Source organism: Diabrotica undecimpunctata, chromosome 5 (genome assembly GCF_040954645.1).
Source record: "Diabrotica undecimpunctata isolate CICGRU chromosome 5, icDiaUnde3, whole genome shotgun sequence".
NCBI classification, from domain to species: Eukaryota; Metazoa; Arthropoda; class Insecta; order Coleoptera; family Chrysomelidae; genus Diabrotica; species Diabrotica undecimpunctata.
The window spans coordinates 102,735,219-102,757,824 of NC_092807.1; the positions used below are offsets into that span (position 1 = coordinate 102,735,219).

Below are 22,606 nucleotides of genomic sequence, written 5' to 3' on the forward strand. Positions count from 1 at the left end.
TCCTTCGTCACTTATTCACGCATTTCCATTCAAACAAACACCCTGGATTTTTATTCGGCGAAATGTTTTCGTCAGTGTGAAACAGTTGACAAAAAAATCTGCATTAGATGATGGCCAAACGATTACGCATCGCGCAGCCATTCATTTTTATAATTTTTTATAAACTGTCAGCAATACATCGCAATTGATGAATGGGGAAATTATTGGGATCTTCGGTGATCGATGGTGTTGGTAGGTTAATGAATACCTTCGTCGAAAATAACGTTTAAATTTTTTCCGATTGCGGGAAATTTATGGTTTTTTTAAAGGGGATGCGATTTTTGACTATAACGAAAACAAGAATTGGAAGTTGGGAAAGTTTCATTATAACGAAAAAAAAAACATAAAAAAATAATACAAGTAAATACTTTTTCGACATTAATGGTGCAAATAAAAAAAATTAACTACAAAAAGCAAATGGAATGTCTTCCATTAACCAGAAACACGACGCGATACAGTCACAATAGGCTATTGATTAGGCAAAAAAAAACAAAACTACATGAAACTACAACGTTACAGGAGTTTTATTGTTTCATGGGGCCACAGAACCCTTAAAATATGAAAACATTTAAATTTTAAACTCGAATTCTATGCACTTTTCGTAAATATCCATCTACGAAAAATTTGTTTAAAATTAAAATTTCTGTCGCAAAACGAAGCACAAAATCATAAAAAACGCGATTTTTTTGCTCCATGACTTTTTTCTACGGGGGTGTAAGGTGTAGGCATTGTTTCACAGAAAAAAACTTCTTTTTGTCATCTTCGAAAAGACGTTCAGTAAAAGTCTTTAGGATTCTTGGCAATTTTTCCTATTTTTTCGCAAGCATTGTCCTATAATTTTTTCTACGCTTTTAGGTATATTCAATGGAAATAGAATTCATGAAAATAGTTTTGTTTTAAAAACTAAAAAAAAAACTTTTTTGTTTTTCAAAACTAATTTTATTTGGTGAGTTAATATAATTTTTTTTTCTAGTTCCACTTTGTAAGATATTTTATATTTTTTAGCAGCTCTTGAATATAATTGTAAACACAATTAAAAGTTTGAGATAAAAAATAGTTAGCCAATAGCCCCTTTTATTGACTCCCAACCCATCCAAAACATATTTATATACTTTTTCCAAACGAGTCACAAGTACTTCTTTTTTCTTATATACATATATATTGTATATATATATATATATATATATATAAATATATATATATATATATATATATATATATATATATATATATATATATATATATATATATATATATATATATATATGATTTTATTGCATCCAAAAAATTAAAATGGCCATTATAGTACAAACAAAAATAATAGAAGAGCAACCGTTACTCAGATATTACAAAATTATACAGCTTCTAGAGATCTCTTCTGATATCTTATTAGTTTTCAACATATATACCAAAAAATAATTATAAGATGAACAAAAACAAGAAACAATACAATAGCAAATATGGATGTAAAAACTAGGTAATGGTAAAGAAATAACTGTAAAATCCAAGTTAAACTAAGATAAGAATCAATATTACCTTGGTAAATCAGAAACCAAAAGGACACAAAATAAAATGGAAATAACATGTAAACAGAATGGATGAAAAATGACTAATTAAATATATGTATTATTAAATGTTAATTATGTATTAAATTACAAACCAAAATGAAGAAATGTCGAAATCCCTTTGAAAATATGGACCAAAATTGAGCTATAAAGTATCTAAATCTATCTAGAAAGTCACCTATAAATAACTACTAGGAAACTCTTAGTACAGAATATTAAAAATGGGGTAAATTAAAATTCATTTCATTACAAACTAATCATTCAATAAAAAACGATTTCGTGTATTAAATAAATCAGAAAAAATCCGACATAGGAAGATCAAACCCATCAAAATTTTTAAAGCAAATTTTTTATACTAATCAATTCAATTATGCACTGTACATTTCCCAACACCCTTTCAAAAGGATCATGCCCCGATTTTCCTAAAGAACCTTAACGATCTCGAGTTTGTGAGGCCATTCTCTCACAAGAAATGACTAATTTTCTCCATCAGGCTCTTCTATTAAAGAAACCGCCCTCCATCAGCTCTCCAGCAATTTTCTACTGAGTGCCCCATTGTTTTCCCATTTTAAACATGATTTATTGGTATTTACAAAGAACCACAAATAATGATAGAGCTAGCTTTCCATTATTTCACCATTCACCGTAATCCTTTCGAACGAGAAGCTTCCAGGAGAACTTTTGGGTGATATAAGCGGCAATGAGTGGCGGCAAAAGGACGTTGAAATATATTTACTTGAATGGGGAAAACGATTCTGGCAATCAACTGTGGACAATGCGGACTTGAGAATACATAAAATAACATCCTTCTATCATTTTTAATTTATAAGAGCATTAGAGAAAAACTTACATTTCTATATTTATTGTTATTTACTTATAGTATATATAAATATATATCAAAATAATAAAACAAACTGTAATAGCTATTAAAGATCTTTTAAGTGAATACTCTTGCTACTTTGTCATCGAAAATATTCGTAAAATATTTTTTACACTTACTCTTTTAACTCTCCTATTCGCGTGCAATTCCGTGCACTAACTAGCTGGCAAAAAATTGATATATTGTTCGAAGTTTTGAAACAATAAATCATTGTAGTACTGATGTAGTTTGATTATGATACGATTCCATGTTGCCAAAAACCCAACCTGTTATTTTATCCAGAATGGCACATAAAACTGACGTATGCAACATGGCGCAGTCAATCCGGGAAACAACTACAAATGTTCGTTAGCAGTCACATGCAATTTAATAAAACGAAGCGCAGCAATTTATGACACAGAAACAGGAATGTCTATCATCGTTATATAAAAAACAGTTAGCTGCAAATAAATTGGTTCAAACGGTTTACGGGAATTAAAACAATGATGATTATTCGCAGTTGATTTAGGCTTACAAATAGGATTACTGAAATTATGAACTATTTTATTTTGTTGCTCTATTTCGATTTTAATAATTTTTTCATCATTTTTTAAGCAGCGTTGTTAGAAATATAACTTAATTAAAAATGACACTTTAGTTTTTTTAGCTTTAGATTGGCGTCATTTTAAAAGTTACAATTAATACAAATATTTCAGCGAGGAAAGAAGAAAATACAAAAAGAAACAGAAAGAAACATGCTAATATGGTAGTAGAATATATGCAGTTGAGCTGGCTAATAAAGTTATGCATAAGAAATTGAACAGTCGATCTGAAATTTTAGCTTAAATTTCTCAGGAAAACCTGAAAATAAAAAAAATAATAAAAGTTTATTGGCAACTTCTCTTATACAATAGATTTAACAGATAATATCGTTGGGCTGCTTTTTGTAAAGGGGAAGGATAAACTAAACATAGATGGATTAAGTGGTGTTTTGAACAAATTTGTAATACCTTTGTTAGTACTTATATTGGCCACACATGTATATCACTCACATTTAGAGTAAAGGAATATTCCAACATGCAGTGTTTCCAACATTTTTTTAAAATCCTGATATGTATTCTTACCTTAAGCCTTAAACTAAATAATTTTGATTAACGAGAAGTTATTAAATCTTGTAACGATAACAATAAAACAAGTGAAAATTCTCCCATAAATTGGCATTGAAATTCTCATCAATATTTTTTATCGTATTCTATCATTTAAAATGCAGCCTCCCTTACATAGAGGTTCTTAATTTCTGCCCACGATTTCTAATATTCGTTTATCTGTGCCATGTTTTCTATGTCATAGTTCAGTCTTAAGTTTGGACGTCTCGTCGTCTTAGTCTTTTGATGCCTCTTGTTTACCACAGTGTAATTCTAGTGGACTCTAGTGGAATTCTTTTGGTAGATTTGATTTTGCAGATTTTTGCGATCTATCTTAGTTATGCGTAGCATGCATTGCCCCATTGAACTTTGAGATTTTCTTTTTTTCTTTCTTTCTTTAGTGCCCAAGTTCCACAGTCGTATGTCATGATTGGTAGTATATACTGATAAAATGCTCTTTTCTTCAGATGGAGTAGTATTCTAAATTTGAATGTTACACCATTTTAACAGAAGATGAAAAAGCCAATTTCATTCTCCTGTTGATTTCACGTAGCAGGGAGCTATATTAATGTATTAATATTGTCCTAGGTATACATACTCGTCTACTGTCTCAATCAAGTGCAGTGTTGTTTATTATTATATCTTTGATATCCACTAGCTCTCTACGTTGTTTTTGTTTTTTTTTTTTCGAGTTCATTTTTAGGTCAACTTCATTGCTAGCTGCATTTAGGTCGCTTTTAAGTTCTTGTACTTCTGCAAGTTTATTAAGGATTATTAGCGATCAGAACTATGTCGTCTGCTAATTTTAGATGACTGAGGTATTCTATAGGCTATGAGAGCAAGAGTGGGCTAACCCCAAATATTGAATAATGGATTTATATGAACCAAGAATTTATGCGTTTTTTTGAAATTTTATAAAATTAAAATATGATGCCAAAAGGTAGTCATTGTTTACAAATCAATAACTAATAACAAAAATCTCGAAGATCTTGTGGTATATTTAACAAAAATATAAAAATTTAAGCTTTTTTTGTGGATTAGACCGCTTTTGCATCAGTGTTCTCTTAAAATTTTTAATAGGAATGTGGATTAGACCTAGAGTACAATACAATTAAACAGTATCAATGTTAAAAATATGCTTTATTAAAAAACAAAGTAACAAAAATACTTGATCTTCATCGTTAATGAACTCTTCTTCTTGCTGTATAGTGGACCTTATTGTTCTGGTGCTTGTGTAAAATCCATGATGTATTGGAGGTATAAATGAAAGTAATTCTAAAAGATCTTTTTTTTTTGCTTCGGGTATTGGACGTCCATCGGGATAAAGATAATCTAGCTGAAGTATTTCCCTGGATGTCCTCTTTTTGACATCTAGTGAGTAAAAGAGAACATCTGCATTATTGCTGTATTGGTAGAAACATTGTAAATGGAATTGTTTTCTTGTATTGCAACCACTAAATCTGTAACCATTGGACTTTTGATTTTTGTGTATCAAGTTTGCGATTTGTAATATTCCTTTCTTACTTCTTAGTAGAATAAAAATCGTTTTCTGTAATCTTTCTTACCGTAAAATGTGCTTTCTTTCATGCATGTGCTATTACTTTTATACAGTCGTCAGATACGTAGATATCTTTAAAAAAAATTTTGTTGTTTACTTATTACTCCGAAATCTTGGTCATAGGCAAGGTAAGAATGTCCACTGACTAAAACCTTATGATCAATATTTTCCAGAACGATGTCAGGATGTGACACAATAAAATCGCAAAGGACAGCCATTTTAATGTTACGGTTCTGCCCTCCGCATTGATGGGAATATAGTATTACATTTTTTGTTGTAACAACATTTTTAAAATAACGCAGTAAACAGGATCCTATTTCTTGAGGTCCTCGTGATGCTTGTGTCTCGTTCCATAGTTATGAGCATTATTATTATGTAGTCCTAAGCCAAATAAAATCACTCTAATTTCTTCAGGATTTTGTTTTGCATACTCTGCATCTTGTTTCATACCACATCTAGCACGGTCTGCTTTTCGTTGGTGAACCTCTAGTGTTACTTCAAATTCACGCTTTTCTGCTTGAACTGTTGAGAACATTATTTTATTGTTATACAAATCACATTTTTTGCACGAATCCGTAATTGGTGCATGGAATCCAATATTAAATTGGGTATTAAATATTTTTGGAAATATGTGGAATGAGACAGGATTACTAGTATGTTCTCCTTTGTAAAAGTTACAAAGGATTCCTAAACTCAAATCTGGTGCAAAATAACGTCTATGTTTACTTTTATGCCTCGTATAATGTGATTCGCATGTGGAAAATTTGCTAATGAATTCTTTTACTTCATTAGTTTTCTCGTCACCTGTTTTATTTGCTGATGTACTTTGTCCTCTTTTATACCGGGGTGGAACTCCAGTTTGTGATTTTTTTTGTAAAAGTCTATCTACTCTACCATTACAAATCTGCAAGGTTTTTAGAAAAAAATGTGTACCATAGCGCATCTCCAAGCGCAAAGAGAGGATACGATTAAAAAAAAAAGGAACTGCACTACACAGTCTAATTTCCACCTTAACACAAACATCTATTCACAGGAAGGTTAGATTGTGTGATACATACCCTTGATTAGCAGTTAAAACCGGTCTATCCTACAAAGAGGATGGTTAGCCCACTCTTGCATTCTTTTACGTATTTATGTATTGAACAATTTTGGTCTATTCCACAACTTCGTGGGTTAGCCCATTCGTGTTTTCAAATTTTTGTTATTTTTTATAATGCAGAATCACCTTACTGGATAGATTTATGTTATAATATACGGAAATGTTGGTTGGATCAGTTATGCTTTAACATTTTAGGTCGTTAGAAGTGATTGCAATTTATAACTCAATTATCAACAAAATGTTGGTTAGCCCACTCTTGCTCTCATAGCCTCTTTCTCTCTTTATTATTATAATAAATCAACATTTCTCTCAAAAATATCAGAAAAACAAACGTCAGAAAACATATTAACAAATTATCAACAAAAATCATGAAAATTGACATATTTATTCATAAGCTCTAAAGAAACGTTATATATTCAATAAAATAAAAATAGATTTATATTGTCTCTGTATTATCAAAAATAATTTGCTCATATAGTATTCTAGTCCCTCTCTTCATGACTGATTATACAGAGAAACTAAAAATAACAAAAAAACTGAAATTAGACGAATTATATATAATAAAAAGAGCCACAAGATGGCTTTGCTTTCAAAGCAACTTATCTACAAAAAATATAGTATGTTAGTTCTTTGATGCTTTCGCTTCGAAATACGGTTCGAAAATGACCTCATATCTGTTAGTTGTTGCCCGATCCCATTTGTTAGCTTTATTACGCGCCATTTCAAAGCCGAAATTGAATTGACTGTACAATTTTACATTCTGCTTAAAAGCAAAAATAGAGTACTGGCCATTTACATGTGACATAAAGCTTGCACAAAACTGCATTAAACATGTTCCGCTACTCGTATCTGCTAAATTTACCGCAATGTATCCAATAACCGCAGAGTTGCATTTTTACGGTCTACGGAAAATGAACGACCACATAACGTTATAGAATGGTTTTTAGACCTGAAATAGAGTGATGATCAGCGACGCGTACAAAAGGAATTTTCTTATAACTTCTGGATTGTATTATTTCATTTTTGGGTTCGTTCAAATTCTCGTCATATCCTCGGAAGGACGAAATTTATACACGTATCGAAAAAAAGGTGGTATTTTGTCAAATTTTACCACAGTATTTGTAGGTATAAAAATTTCAACGGTGGTAAATTAGACAGACAAAATTAGAGATGAAAATTATACAATATTTAGCGCCCCCCACAGTTCTTGGTACGATTCGTGTGTTATAATAACACACTTAAAATGTAAACAAACAATAATCTATTCAATGACATGACAAAATAACACAGATATTGACAAATATATTGACAATGACAATATAACTAGTAAAGAGGTATAAAAAGCAATCAAAAAATGAGAAAACAAAAAATCGCCAGGAACTGGTGGTATCAATAACGAGATTATTAAGTATGGTAGCCCAGAAATTTATTGAAAAATTGACAAATTTATTAAAAAAAAATAATAAGATATGGTATTATACCTACAAAATATAATAAATGCGGTAGTTCATCACAGCGAAATGTTCGGTTTACATCTAAACGTTTCCAAAACTAAAACTTTAGTATTTTCAAAGACACTAATAAACGTTCATGTGTATGCCAAGGGTCAAATAATAGAACAGGTAAATTCCATAAAATATTTGGGAGCAAATATCAATAGTCGGTGTAATCCAAAAAAAGAAATCCTATCAAGAATCGAACAAGCAAGGAAAGCATTCATGAGCATGAAAACATTTTTTACAAGATCCAACCTTACTCTGCAGCTTAGAATCCGAATGATCAGATCTTACGTTTTTTCTGTCTTACTGTATGGCTGTGAAAGTTGGACAATGGACTCTAAAATAGAAAAAAAAATAGATGCCTTTGAGATGTATATATACAGACGAATATTGAGAATTCAATGGGTACAAAGAGTTACTAATGTTGAGGTACTTCGTCGCATGTGTAAACAAAAAGAATTACTAAGAATAGTCAAAGAGAGGAAAATGCAATACTTGGGTCATATGTTGAGAGGCGAAAGATACGAATTAATTCAAGTTGTACTGGAGGAAAAAGTACAGGGCCAAAGATCAGTAGGAAGACGCCAGAACTCGTGGCTGAAAGACCTGAGAAGATGGTTCGACCGCTCATCCGCAGAAATCTTTTGCGCAGCAGTTTTCAAAACTACCGTTGCCATTTGGATCGCCAACCTTCGAAAGGAGACGGCGCCATGAGAAGAGAAGGTATCATACCACAGGACTAGAGAACAAAGCCCCACAAGGCAAATTATTAACAATGTAACTACCCTCAGAAAGTTGGGAGCCAATTCTTTAATGCTTCATCTAGCCCACCAAGAGTTAGATTAACCAATAACCAATAACAGTCGTTTTTTTAAGCAAAACTAGGGGAACCGAATATCTTAAAAGCCATTAAGCTACATCTTGATTTTTTACGCCACCAACCTAGTTCAGTATGTTACGATGGATTTACCAACACAAGCGTTAAACTCTTTTTGACTTCCTAAGGACTTCCCACTAAGACTAAAGATTCATGAAAAATACTTCTAGAATTTAACGATTCCTTTGGAATTGGTCCAACTGAGGTGGAAGCTAATCTTGATGTTTTTAGGCCCTTTATTACTTCGGGAAAAATTATTCATCTGCAAAAATCAAGGAAATGTCACCAAAATTACTATTCCGTTGCCTCTCCAAAACGAAATTTTTAAACAATACGACTTCTTTACCATTATTCTGATTAATATTTGTTCTATAAGATATAAAGGGGATGAAATATTTTTCTTTCTATAGGAGTTAGCAATTCCCTCGATAGTTGCGGTTACAACGCACTGGCTTGAAATGAAGGAGCCTTTTCTTGTAGAAAAATATACCATAATCAATTGCTAGGTATCGTTGTTCAAGTTCAGCTAATGGTGGCACCCTTATTTTTGTCTACAAGTAATAGTTTCTCTCCGGTAACAAAATATGACTTTCTGTTAAGTAAAGCCTTCTTTGAGTTTTCCCAAGTTTATAATAAGAATCCTAATCTTTACATTTTTTTGCATATATAGGTCACCTGACTCTATTTTTTTTTAAACTGTTAAATTTGTTTGATAACCTAGCTAATTAAAGCGGAAACATGCTATTCGCTAACTTCAATATTATTTACGCTGCTGCTTATGCTATCCAACTATCCTTGGTCAATATATTTGAATCGCATAATCTCCCAATGCATGCAAATTCTCCTACAAGAATTACTAAAACAACATCTACCATAATTATGATGTCCGAGACTATCTGATCATAAAGAAATATATATCAAGTTTAACACTCTCAGCAAACCCTTCTCGAAAATCCGATATTTAGGTAAGATTTTTCTGGTTAGAACTTTCGTAAATTCCAAAATTTATGTGACTTTTGGGTGGCACTTTCCTTCTAAGGAACGAGGACTATAATTTTAGTGATGTTTTTAATAAGCTTGTCTGTATCTTCAGTTAAGGTTTTGTTTGTTATGTTTTGGCTTAATTAAAATTAGGCCAAAACATCACAAACCCTGGACTACTTAAGGTATTCGCATATCCGCCAATAAAATGGCTGTGTTCACTGTGAAAAGTTTACTAGTGTACATTGAAATTTACTACCAACGCAACGTCTGTATCACTGAATATGTCACCAAGGAGAGAGTAACCCATCAAAAATTTTTATCAAAACAAAAGCGTACTCACAAAACTGTGTGGGAAACTCTAAAAAGAGTTGCAAAAGAAACGTGGACAATAATAAACGATCTTTGAAATAAAAATAAAAGGCTCAAACATTGTCTCTTCCAAACACTGAAAATCTAAATCAATTTCCTCTAAATCTAAATGAATTTTTCTTTGAAAAGAGTAAATTTCCACAGTTCCTAAAGACAGCCATTAATATTCCTCTTCATAGAGGTGGTGATAAAGCCAATGCCTGTAACTATAAACTTATTGACTTACTACCGGTACTATCCAAAATTATTGAGAAACTTACAAAAGTCCGACTTATGTCCTTTCTCATTGAAAACAACATTTTATCACAAAATTGGTTCGGTTTTTTGTCTAATAAATTTACCAGTGGTGCAATGTTTTCTGTACTATATGAGTTTTACCAATCACTAAACAACTATCTTTAAACTGCTGCTGTTTTTTGTGAGTATGCCAAATCTTTTGATTGTGCAAATCACGACAGTTTGATAAAAAAAACTGAATTGACGTATTTCCTTAAATTGGACCCAACTTTACTTGAGGAATAGGATACAACTGGTTAGAGCAAATGATTGACTCTAGTCATAAAAGCACTGTATGTGGAGTACCACAAGGTTCAGTATTGAGTCATCTGCTTTTTCTTTTCTTTATAAATGATTTCATGGAAATGTTTCTTTTTGCTGATGATACCTTATCACCTAGAGCAACTCTAATATTGCAACTATAACTTCTGATCTACTTCATTAAAACCTGATCTGACTCTAATTTACTCTCTTTTTTATTTTTTAAGTGAGATACAAACCATAACCTGCTTTGCAATAAGATCTGTTTGGAAGGAATTCAATTTAGCATCTTCCAAAACATATTTTTTTTGTTTGAGTCTCATCTTCGATATGGTCTTTCTTTTTGAGGTTCTAGTCTACAAAAAAGAGCAATACAGTATCTGTTTGGCCGTAGAAGAACAACACATTGCAGAAGCTCCTTCAAAAACCATAGGATTTTAACGCTTCCCTCTTTACATATTTTAAAAATAATTTGCTTAATTCGTAAACACCTACATGTTTTTCCAGCAAGACCTATGATGACTACTCCACCAGAAATTCACCATTTGATGTTTATTTACCGATCTTGTCCACTGAAAAAAAATTATACAACCATCTCACTTTACAATTTAAATCTGCATCATCTGTCATCAAGTTTAATAAAATGACGAAGCCTAGGTACCTATCTAAAAGACCATTATTATTAAGTAGAAGAGTTTCTGAATGAATAACTAAGAAACAGTAGCTTTATGTACAAGTAACTAAAGTATGTTTATATATATTTGGGTATCATATGCGTTCAATTTTAACACTTTTTTAAGACTTTATTATGTAATTTGCAGTGGATTGTTTATTTTATTACGTTTTATTTCGTGCTATTGACAATTTATGTAATTTCGTTAAATTGTAACTCTTTGAATTTGAATTGAAATTGAATTTCTAATTCTAATCTCTCAGGTGTAAGTTCGTCTTTTATTAAAAAGTAACTCTGAAATATGAGTTTTTTCTGGGACAAATAAAACAGGATATTAACTCTCCTATTTATTGTACGTTAAGAATAAAATACATTTTAATATTAATAGAAAATAAAGCAAATCCCACCTACAGCTTTAAAAAATGCGGAAATAATACCTATGGTACTCTCTGTGCATATTCTGTGCAGTTGGAGCACTTGTTTAACATAGTTGGTTTGGCGTAGTTTTTGGCTTCAGATACTGGTTTTTATGTGGCTAAATGTGTGCATATACGGCACATGTAATTTCAGACAGCTGTTCTAGTCGCTATCCTATGAGTTCCTCATAGGAGCGGCCATGTTACTGCAGTTTATTAATCCTTGTGGTACCATATAGTTTAGGAAATCTTACCCAAAAAGACGAACAAAAATTTATATAAGGCCAAAAAAACTAAAATAAGAAACCTTGTGTTAGCACAACAGCGTAAGTTTTAAACCAGTCCTTGTCATGTTTTTATAGAAGATTACCAAATTTATAGAAACGAATATAGCCAATGGCAAGGATTAAATGAATATGATTATTATTGAAATAAATTATTTAAATAGAATAAAGATCCTAGCTGCATATACGTATTTAAAAGTTCCACTTTCTTTTTGTATCTTAATGCTTTAAACACTTCTACAATTATTAACCTTCCAGAAATCATTTCAAAACAAAAAAAGATTTTATATGAGCCTCTTGAAGGTATTGTCTTAAAATTGTCAACCTTGTATGGTTTGAACAATTACTTTTGTATTCTTCTTTACCTGCACCTTTTATAAAACATCACACAATTTATTTTTCTCTATCATTCCCTTATTAATATTAAACAATACAGAAAACAAACGACACCCCTGCCAATAAGACAAAAATATCGTCAACAGCCAATCAAATTTATGGTTTACGCCATCTTGTGTGGATTTAAAAAGTGACTTAAGGAAAATATCGACCTCTTTATTAAATGAAGAATGATCGAATGACAAGCGATAATAAAAAATACCAAGGTGAAATTCTCCTTAGGGCTCGGAAGCGTAAACTGGAAAAAATGTTCATTGTTTGATATTTATGAGATGTTACTGGGGTTAATCACCCTTGACTCCTCATTTTTCCGACGTCCAGAATTAGAGCATGTATGTACTAAAAAAATATAACTTTTATACTAGTTTTGTATTTGTTAAAAAGACTTTTATAATTTTGATTGATATAAGGTTGAATGCTCGAATAAATGAACTTTGATTAAATAAAAGGCAGATATCGAGCACAGTTTAATAATTAAATCTTGCCCAAGTACTTTAGCTTCCTAGAGCATCTTTAGGGGCATTACGTCAATTTTGGCCTATCCAAAAATCAAAGAATGTCATAAACATAAAATGAATGTAATAACATTCTCTCTCCTGATGCCAACCACAATGTAGCCTCGCCTATTTTGAAAATTTTATGTTTATGTTTATGACATTCCATGATTGTTGGATAGGCCAAAATTGACGAAATGCCTCTGAAGATGCTCTAGGAAGCGAAAGTACTTGTGCAAAATTTAATTATTAAACTGTGCTCGATATCTGCCTTATATCTGATCAAAGTTTTATAATTTTAGCTTTTTAATAAAACTTTTTTAAATTGATTTCAATTGTTTGATCGATTAAGCTGCAATAAATTAGGTTTGTACGATAAGTACTGTTGCCACGATTGCTACGTTTGTCACTGTAAGTACTACCTGCTACAATAATAAATACAGGATATAAAAAATACATTAATTTAAATATATCACTAGATGTGCGCTTTATTTCAAATGAGCCTACTGGAATTACAAATAAGGTGTTAGACAAGTATACTTTTCACCCAACGTGCCTTTTATAACGACTTAACAAACACATAAAATGAGCAATGGATAGAAGGGTAATATAACATATGGGTGGACAATGCAACCTAAGCTAACCTAGGTTTCCTAACCTAACCTAATCTATCGAAGGATCCATCCTCAAATATGAGTATTAGCTTCTACAAGATAGCTTCCATAACATAAACCATTGCAGCTTATACAATTAGAGTGGGAGCGTGCATTCACAAATTGTCGTCAGTAATGCTCATACTCCATGGTTTACGACTGAGAAGTTAACTCATATTCACTACGGGCTTGACCCGTCACGAATTCCGTTATTTCACGTAATGTGCCCAATACTAACATATAAATCAAGTGAAGGTATCTCAATTTATATCTAAACATACTTTTTCTTTAAATAAATTATAGTATTTTTATTGTTTTATAATCTATTTATATATATATTTTTTGTTTCAGGTCCGATCTCGGAGCCTTAACCATCTGGATAATTTGGAGATGAGGCAGGGGGTGGTGTCATCGGTAGACGTCGCTCTAAAGGACTCAAGATCAGAACCGGATTGCACCAGACCGTTGCCGGTACCTTCTGCGTGTCAGGAACCGAGTACACCAACAACAAATGTAACGCCCGCTAGAAAACATATGCTTAGTAGGTCACAGGTAAGTCCCAAAATTATTTTCACAAGTAATCTTCTAATACTTTATAAAATTAGAAATTAGAATTAACTGTAGAAAATTATTAGCTTATTTACGAAGAAAAATGCGTTTTTAGTCTTGTCTAGAATCGTTGCGTAAAGTGAACATACCACACTTAGGTCAATTGACTATATTCTGAGAATTATATTTGAATTAATTTAAGAATAATGCCATTTTTGTGGACCATAGTATGGAAGTTATCTGATTTTTTTTATTGGATATGGATTTGGCTATGAATTATATAGGAATATTTTTTTAAAGGCTTAGGTCGCTGTTGTAGTATTTTTTTAATGTGGAGAAGTAAAACCACGTCTTTCTTCAGCTTAGAAGCTGAATATAGCAGTGAGTTTTTTTTGTAAAATATTTGTTACGTGATATTCAGACAGTCGGGCTTATAGCAACTCATCCACGGAACGGAGAGCGAACGTGTCCTGCTAGTTCCCACTTCAAGTGATATTCACAAAATAGTGCCATCTACTTTAATGTCTATAAACGACAACGATTTACTATTATCGTTTTCTGTCTTTTTGAGCTACATAAAGTCTGTCTTAATTGTGTTTTTTGTTTTGTTTTGTGAATTAATTCACTATCTGTAGCATAATATTAAAAAAAAATATTAAATATATTAAAATTTATTTAATACTCCGCTGGTGATAGCGTGACAGCGACCTAAAGCTGTGTGCTCCTCAAAGTTTTTGTTGAATCAGCTGAAAACCAAATTAGCGGCTTAATTGTCGAATTTGACCTCGCTTAATTACGTGTTAATTTTAATAAATTCCCACAAAAGTTTCTCTCTAAGACGTCGTGGAGCAAAAATTCTATTGGCCAAGGAGGGAGAATTATGGAGGTTCTAAACGGGTGAGCACCTGTTCGAAAGAGTTGTGAAAAACCGGCAAATTTTCTCTTAATTCCATGTGTGTGGTGTAAAGAAACTGATTTGAGGATACGATGCAGTGTGGCAAGCTTTTTAATATGAATTAATCACCGTTTGGTGTTAGCTGTATCCTGTGTGAAGGGATTTGATAACGGCATCTCCAGTGCTATATAAAGCCGCAACATAGTTTTAAGCGCAAAATAAAAAACCGAGTTTGAAGGATCACTTATAGTTATCATCCTGGATAACCTGAAGTGTACTTTTGTTATTTTTAATAATTTCTTCCAGGACTTGTCCAGCCTTCATCTTGTGTCTCCAAAGGGACGGATTTTAATTGTTTAAAGTTTGTGGGTCAATGCTTTTTTGTTCAAATTTAAGGTAACGAACTTTTTTTATAATTTAAAAAGAAATAACTAGCCATTAAAGCGGGTAGTTTTGTTAAATTTTTCTAAGTAAACATTTATCGGTATTACACTAAGATTTACTATCATACCAATTTAAAAGTTTATAAATGAAGTTTTCATGTATCAGCTAATTGTCATATTTTAGTTTCTTTTAACTAAAATTAACCTTTGATAAATAATAATTCAGTAAAGTTTGATAATTTCATTTTGACATATGACAGTAAGCAAATCATTTTTTGTCATTTGATTCATAACGCTAGTTTAAAGTTTTGTTTTTTTTAAAAGGTAGTAATAAAAACAACTGTTTATATAGAATAAAAATAAACATTTATTTTTAAACTAGGAGTTTGGAAAAATATTTCTTTTAAAAAAATATTCACCCTTAAAAATTTTTAGGAAAGAAAAACCCTACACCTTTTTTTTAAGCAGTAAGAGAATTTTTTTAAACGGTGTCCTAATTATTAATAGTTTAGAAGTCTTCTTGTATAGTAATTGCCCAGGATATTTCTGTAAGTATTGATTTTTGTGCCCAGTAATTGTTCAGTCCCCCTTTTAAGCCCCTTGTAAGCAAATAAAATTGTTACAAATATGCTAAAGCCTTAATTTGTTGCAATATATGTTGCAACAAGTGCTATTTTGTTGTAACACTATATAAAGAACATGTTTTTTTACTCATTAAATAGATTTGTAGTGCTATTTTCTTGACAGAAATCCGTAAAGTTCTTTCAAATTTTACATGTTCCAATAACTTGTTTTGTAATCCTATTTTATCAATAACTGTTATTATTAATAACTTGATCTAAATCGGTACGCTTTCTTAAATCCTAACTACAAGTTATCCTGTTTTCAAACAACAGCGATAAATTTACCAGGAAAACATTGAAACTGTTTGTGTATCAAAGCCTTTTGTGGCTTACTACGTATCTCCCGACATCCACAAAACGAAAGCAAACTAAAGTGTAGACAATATAACACCGACCAACTACAAATCTTCGTCTTGAAAGACATTTTCCAAAAGGTGCGGCGTCATTTTTAATCTATATAGCCAATAAGACGAACGACAGCTGTGAAAAGAATCGAGGACGTTGGCAAAAAAGGAACGAAAGAGAATGGAGCGACTTGATTTCTCCCGGTAGGTAAAAAAAAAGCAATAAATCAACTATTAGCAGTTTGGGAAGTGATTAAAGAATCTGTGAAGTTCAAGAGTCTATAAAACTCTTTTAACTAAATTTTACAAGTTCGCCGATACGTTTCGAATTTAAAATTGCTACTTTTGGAATTTTTTTGTCTGTTTTACGCAAAAAATTGGAAACTTTTCACAAGGACGATGAAATTAAAAAGTTAAAATTACTTTTAATAGTTTTATGGTCTTTCCGTCCTGAAATGTTTACTTTTTTAAAAACTAATAATTTTGAATAATTATCAAAACCAATCAAGTCCTCAAGCATAATGTCCAATATCTTTAAACTTTGCGAGTCTTTGAGTTGTTTAATTTCATTTCATAATGTCTTTTAAAGCATAGAGCCAAAACTATGCTACGATTCCAAAACTGTTGACGTGTAGTTTTTTTTACTGAATATTTTATATTGGGAGTATTTTTATATTTTATAGTTTTTCTAGTTTTTCTAGTTTTGAAGTTTTTCTTCAAAAATTCCTTAAATGAAAATATAATTGATATAATCTTAATATAATTATAGCAAAAGTTGCTGTATCCTAGTAGCGATAAAGGAAATTTTTATGGATTAAAATTCTTTTAATGGTTTTTTGATGACGGGAACTACTTGAAATATTACTTTACCTGAAAAGTCTTTAAAGCATAACACTTGTGAAATACTCATTTATACTTCTTCTTTGAGTGCCGTTCCCAATCAGAGGTTGGATACCATCATCACTGACCTTTACTCTACCTACCGTTGCTCTGGAAAGTTCTATTGAACTGCATTTAAACCACTCCCTTAATATTTTCAACCATGACACTCTCGTTCTTCCCAAAGTCGTTACTCTTTTTATCTTTGCCTGTATTATTAATCTTAGTATTTCATATGGCTGTCCCCTTATTATTTGTTCTAGATATTGTAACTTTTTTATTTTTATTGTGTTTATTATTTCGTATTTTTAGCCCATTTCTCGGAATACTTCCGTGATCGTTTTCATAGAAACTAGGTTTTCTTGTTTGGTAGTAGATGAAGTGATTAAGCAGGGTTTCCTATAATCCCGCTGTCATGTGCCTATCTCGTGTTGTTAATAGTTTTTCCGTTAATTATTATTCCTTAATTTAAAGGTAGTAATGCATCCTACTATATCTTACTATATACATTAAATAGTATTGGAGACATAATATTCCTGCTGATTGCCTAACTCTTTTGCTGATTTCACTTTTTGAACTGATTTCATGATCTATTACAATTTGTACTCTTTGATTGCAGTAAAGGTTTATTATTATTCTTAAGATGTTTTTGTCTATGTTTTTGTCTTCAGAATTTAAAAAAATTTTCATGTTCTACTGTGTCAAATTCTTTTACAAAATTAACGTAATAAGCATGCAAATCCACATTCATATCCATGCGTCTTTGAGCTATCACATTAAAAAAAAATAACGCTTGACTTGTTCCTTGTCTCTTTCTAAACCCAATCTGACTATCATCTATTCCTTCTTTCAGTTTTTATTTATACGCTCATATATTATTTTCAAGAATAATTAGATATAATGACTTATTAATGATATTATTCTGTTTTCTTTGAAGTCTTTCGCCTTTATATTTTTCAAGATAGCGTAAAATTGAGTATCCATCGTTTCGGTATATGTCCTGTTTTGTATATTGTGTTAAGCAAGTCTACTATAATGTTTAAGGTTTCATCATTTTTTATTTTAAGCTTTTTGTTGGTATTTAGTCTTGATCTACTACTTTGCCTTTTTGCTGGTTGTCAATGTCGTTTTAATTTCCCCTTTTAATATCTTTAAAACCACACCCTCCTCTACTTCTACTTCCATCTGTTCTGTTCTATGAACAACTCGTTGGGGTATTCCATCCATCTCAATTTTTCGTTAGTACTCAATACTAGTTTCTTTCCCATTTGCATTTGTTGTAAGTTAATTATTAAATTTTTTTATGTATGCTAAAACTATCATGTCTTTTCTGGCGTTCTTTTATTTCTGCGCATTGTTTTTTACCCATTCTTTGCCTTGCTTAATTTTGTGTTTTATTGGTTTTTCCACTTTTTTGTGGACCGGGGCTAGGGCATGTTGTGACAAATAGTTTTACAGATAAACTATAGGTAGCAGCACCGCCCGGTCTCCCCGAATTCTTTTTCCGCATGACCTCAATCTGTTTTTGTGTTTGGTTGTGATGCTATGTGTTTATGCCACTTTATAATATTTTATGTCATTTTGTTGTAACAAAGTAAAATTTTGCCATTGTCTTTGAATTTTTATTCCACTTTCAAACCACAGGGTAACAAACTTATTTTAACTTTGAAAAATTAAAGGCAAATATCTAGCACAATTGTAATAATCAAATCTTGCCCAAGTACTTTCGCTTTCTACAGCATCATCAGGGGCATTTCGTCAAATCCAGCAAGCGCAGAATGTAATAAACATGAAATTAAACATAAATTGTACATAACTCTACACTAGAACAAGGACAAACAGTTTAAAATTATTTAAAAAGATTCTACGCTACATTTTTGTCGGCAACAGGAGAGAGGTATTGCCTCTCTCCTGTAGCCCAAATTTGACGAAATGCCCCTGTTGATACTTTAGAAAGCGAAAGTACTTGGGCAAGATGTGATTATTACAATTGTGCTCGATATTTGCCTTTAATTTTCATTTATTCGAGCATTCAACCTTATATAAACTTATTTTAGTTATAATAGATAGCTTGTTTATTACTCTCTAGTAAGACACATTTTTGTTTCGATATGGTGTATCGAGGTCTGTGCGAGTGGCAGTATGTCAAATGGCGTACGGTGGGGCTAGTTGTAACGACAGGCTTGGGCCACATTATGACAGTGTCACAACATGCTACTACAAATTTTAATAGGTGTTTATGGGTTTGTTACAGATAATGGTAAGATATTATAAAAGGAAAACAGAACGTGGTTGAAGTAATATAAGCAGTTACGAGTCAGCTTCGTTGTGAAAATATTAAGTCTGGATCATGTAGTTTAAGGCAAGCAGCTGAAAAATATTGTGGTAATTGAATATCCTTACTTGGATTTATAAATAAAAACAACAAACCAATCCAAATAAAGAGGTAGAAATGGGTTACAAAGGACCTTGAATAATATTTTCACAACAAGAAGAAAAAGAGCTCTGTGAATATGCTGTTCAGGCAGCAAACATAATATGTTATGGTATTGGCCCAAAAGAAATAAAAAGTTTAGCATTTAAATTTGCTATAGCGGAAAATAGCTAGCAATGATTGGTTTCCAAAGTTCATAAAGCGTAACAATAATGTGTCTATTCGAGTTCCTGAGGCTACTAGCTTAAGTCTGAATACAAGTTTCAACAAGCACAACGTCGGGCTATTTTTTTAAAACCTAGTTTACAGCTAATGATATTTGGAATATAGACATAGACTCAGACTGTTGGTGGTGTCACTTCAACTAAGAAGGGGACCAATGTTACTATGGTTCTTAATTACTATTTGAATGAGAATAAGCCACAATTAAAGGTTAAAGTACGTTTATTGACGTTTCAATTTTCACTTCAGAAATCGTTCTCAAAATACAAACATTAGTGACTAATGTTTGTATTTAACATCAGTACTTGCTCTTTTCCTAGTTTCAAGGTCCGAAGAAGAATTTAATAATGTAGTTATCGATAATATGTCGGCTTTTAAGGAGTCACACGTGCCTCAAGTATCTTTTCGTGGATATCCGAACGATATATTAAAATTTGACTCAAAAATTTCACGGAAGGATTCGCACGAAATTTTATTATCAACGTTTGTTTCGGAATACATTTTGTGTAATTTCACTATGTTTAAGTTTTCAGGCAAGTAAATTTTATTCGAGTCTGCTGATGAATGAACTCCATCACCTTTTGCTTTGTGACTTCAGAAAGTTCGTGAGGTCTCGAATTAGGTTTTCCTCGTATATCGATAGGTGCTTTCTCATTAAAAAGCAGGGAGTCTCTAACGTATCTAACTCGACGTCCTGTGATTCCATGAAAAGATAAAAAAGCTTTTATACATACCGATACATCACGAGTAATTCCATCCTTAACAATTCGAACACGATAACTATAGAAAGCATTATTAAGTCTAGATTCTTCAGCGTTTTTTCCAGGTCGCCTGCGGATGACAGGAAGAACACTGATTAGATTAGTAAGGTAAGAGTTTTGTGCATCAGTGTTACCTAATTTATTAAACTCACGAATGATTATAGACCGTTCAGGGTCAGGAACCACAATAAAGCATTTACAACGTTTACAAAAACAGTCAGATCACAATTCATGGGCAGTGACACGTAAAATTTTCATTACATTTCGCCCTCTGCCAGTTCTTTTACGTTTCTTCGTTTCCGTGCTTGATAGACCAGCCTCACTTTCACTGGACCTTGAATAGTCACTATCCATGATAATTCTTCTATTTTTATAATAACTTTTACACTACAGAAATATTAAAATACAACAGATGCACGTGGTTATGAATGATAAACTAACGGCTGACGCAACAACTGACTTGCCGACACCAACTAATACCAGGAACTGATGCCGTTTTTTCATACACGCGCACGGACTCATGCCATTATTCCCCTGTATAGTAAATCTTATAATGGTTGTTTTGAGGATTTACGCTGTTTTTACAGCTTAACGGTCTCACTAATTGAAAGTAACCTAACAGTACCACAAAAATCAATGGAGATCTTGGTTTGTTGAAAAAATGGACTAATGCCGTTTTTCCCCTGGACCCTTCTCTTGTAATTGTCCGCAAATAATAAATCCCAATTTAGCCCTAAAAATTAGGAAAAACATGTTAAAAATGATTTTTTCCAAAGTGGCACAAGTAGCCACGGTCTACCATACATCTGAATAACTTTGTTTTTAAGTTAACGTCTTTCTTTACTTAAATCTAAAATGTTTTCCATTTATTTTTATTCCATTATCCCCTTCTTCTTTTTTACCACTTTTGCTGCGCATGACTCCGATCGGAGTCAAAGTGGTCCTTTGCTAGGTGCGCTTGACTCCGATCGGGGACAGTAGCCCGTTGATTTTGAAAACAGTAGATATATTTTACTTAGTACGACGCTGACGTTAGTTAAAGTTTGTCAGGTGTGAGTGAGGACTTATAGTGTCAAAAATGTTTACCAGTTCTTTTATGTGGTAGTTTCGTGATTCAAAATGGCGAAAAGTATGCCATATGGAAAAAAGTGTAAAATACAAGAAATATTCCTGCATCCAGACACAGTATTTCAAAAATTCTTATGGTTAATAAGGGACCAACAAAGAGAAAACGTTGCAAAATATGCTTTGAAAACAAAATTAGAAAGCAGGCAACATAATCACTGCGGAAAATGTCCTGATCAACCCAGATTTTCTGCCGAATACTTTGAAATTGCACATATGTGAATTTAAATAAAATCAGTATGTGAAACTTTCTGTATTTTATAGAATAAATAAACTTATTTTTTCTAAAATTCCGTAATATAATTATTTTTCTATAAAAACGTTCTAATTTGGCTTCTAATAAAATTCTTAGCCAGGTGCGCATGACTCCCATCGAAGTCAAAAATTCAAATCACATTTTATAAATAAATGTACACTTTATGATGAAGATCATAAAGCTGAAGATGAAGCTACATGATGAAGAAACTACAAGAAGAATATACCAAGGCTGGCCTAGATATTAACCTCGCGAAAACAGAGTACCTATCTACAAGTGAAGAAGACATAGAAGATCTACAGATTGATGACAACGTAACAATCAAAGGAAAGGATAAATTCAAATACCTGGGGTTCATAATCACGAAAAAGGCAACAACAGAGGAAGAAATTACACAAAGATTAGGACAAACAAGAACAGCAATCCGACAACTTAACTCAGTATGGTGGGATAGACACCTAAATATGAAGACAAAAACGCAGATTTATAAAACATTAGTGCGAAGTATTATGACATATGGGGCCGAAAATTGGATCATAAACAAGAAAAACAGCAGTAAGATAATAGCAACAGAGATGGAATGCCTGCGAAGATGCTGCAGAGTATCAAGAATGGATAGGAGAAGTAATGACGAAATAAAGCAAAGAACATCAATAGAAACAGACATACTAACATATATAGAACAAAA

At 32.0% G+C, this 22,606-nt stretch overlaps 1 protein-coding gene across 3 annotated transcripts in view; it reads left to right on the plus strand.

Annotated features, from left to right (window-relative positions):
- The window catches only part of LOC140441591 (uncharacterized), an 803,694-nt gene that overhangs the window by 452,257 nt on the left and 328,831 nt on the right, over window positions 1–22,606 (plus strand). For all 3 annotated transcript variants that reach the window (XM_072532421.1, XM_072532420.1, XM_072532422.1), the window contains one exon: window positions 13,799–13,999. In XM_072532421.1, coding sequence (XP_072388522.1) covers window positions 13,799–13,999 — 201 coding nt within the window. The remainder of the gene's footprint in view (window positions 1–13,798; window positions 14,000–22,606) is intronic.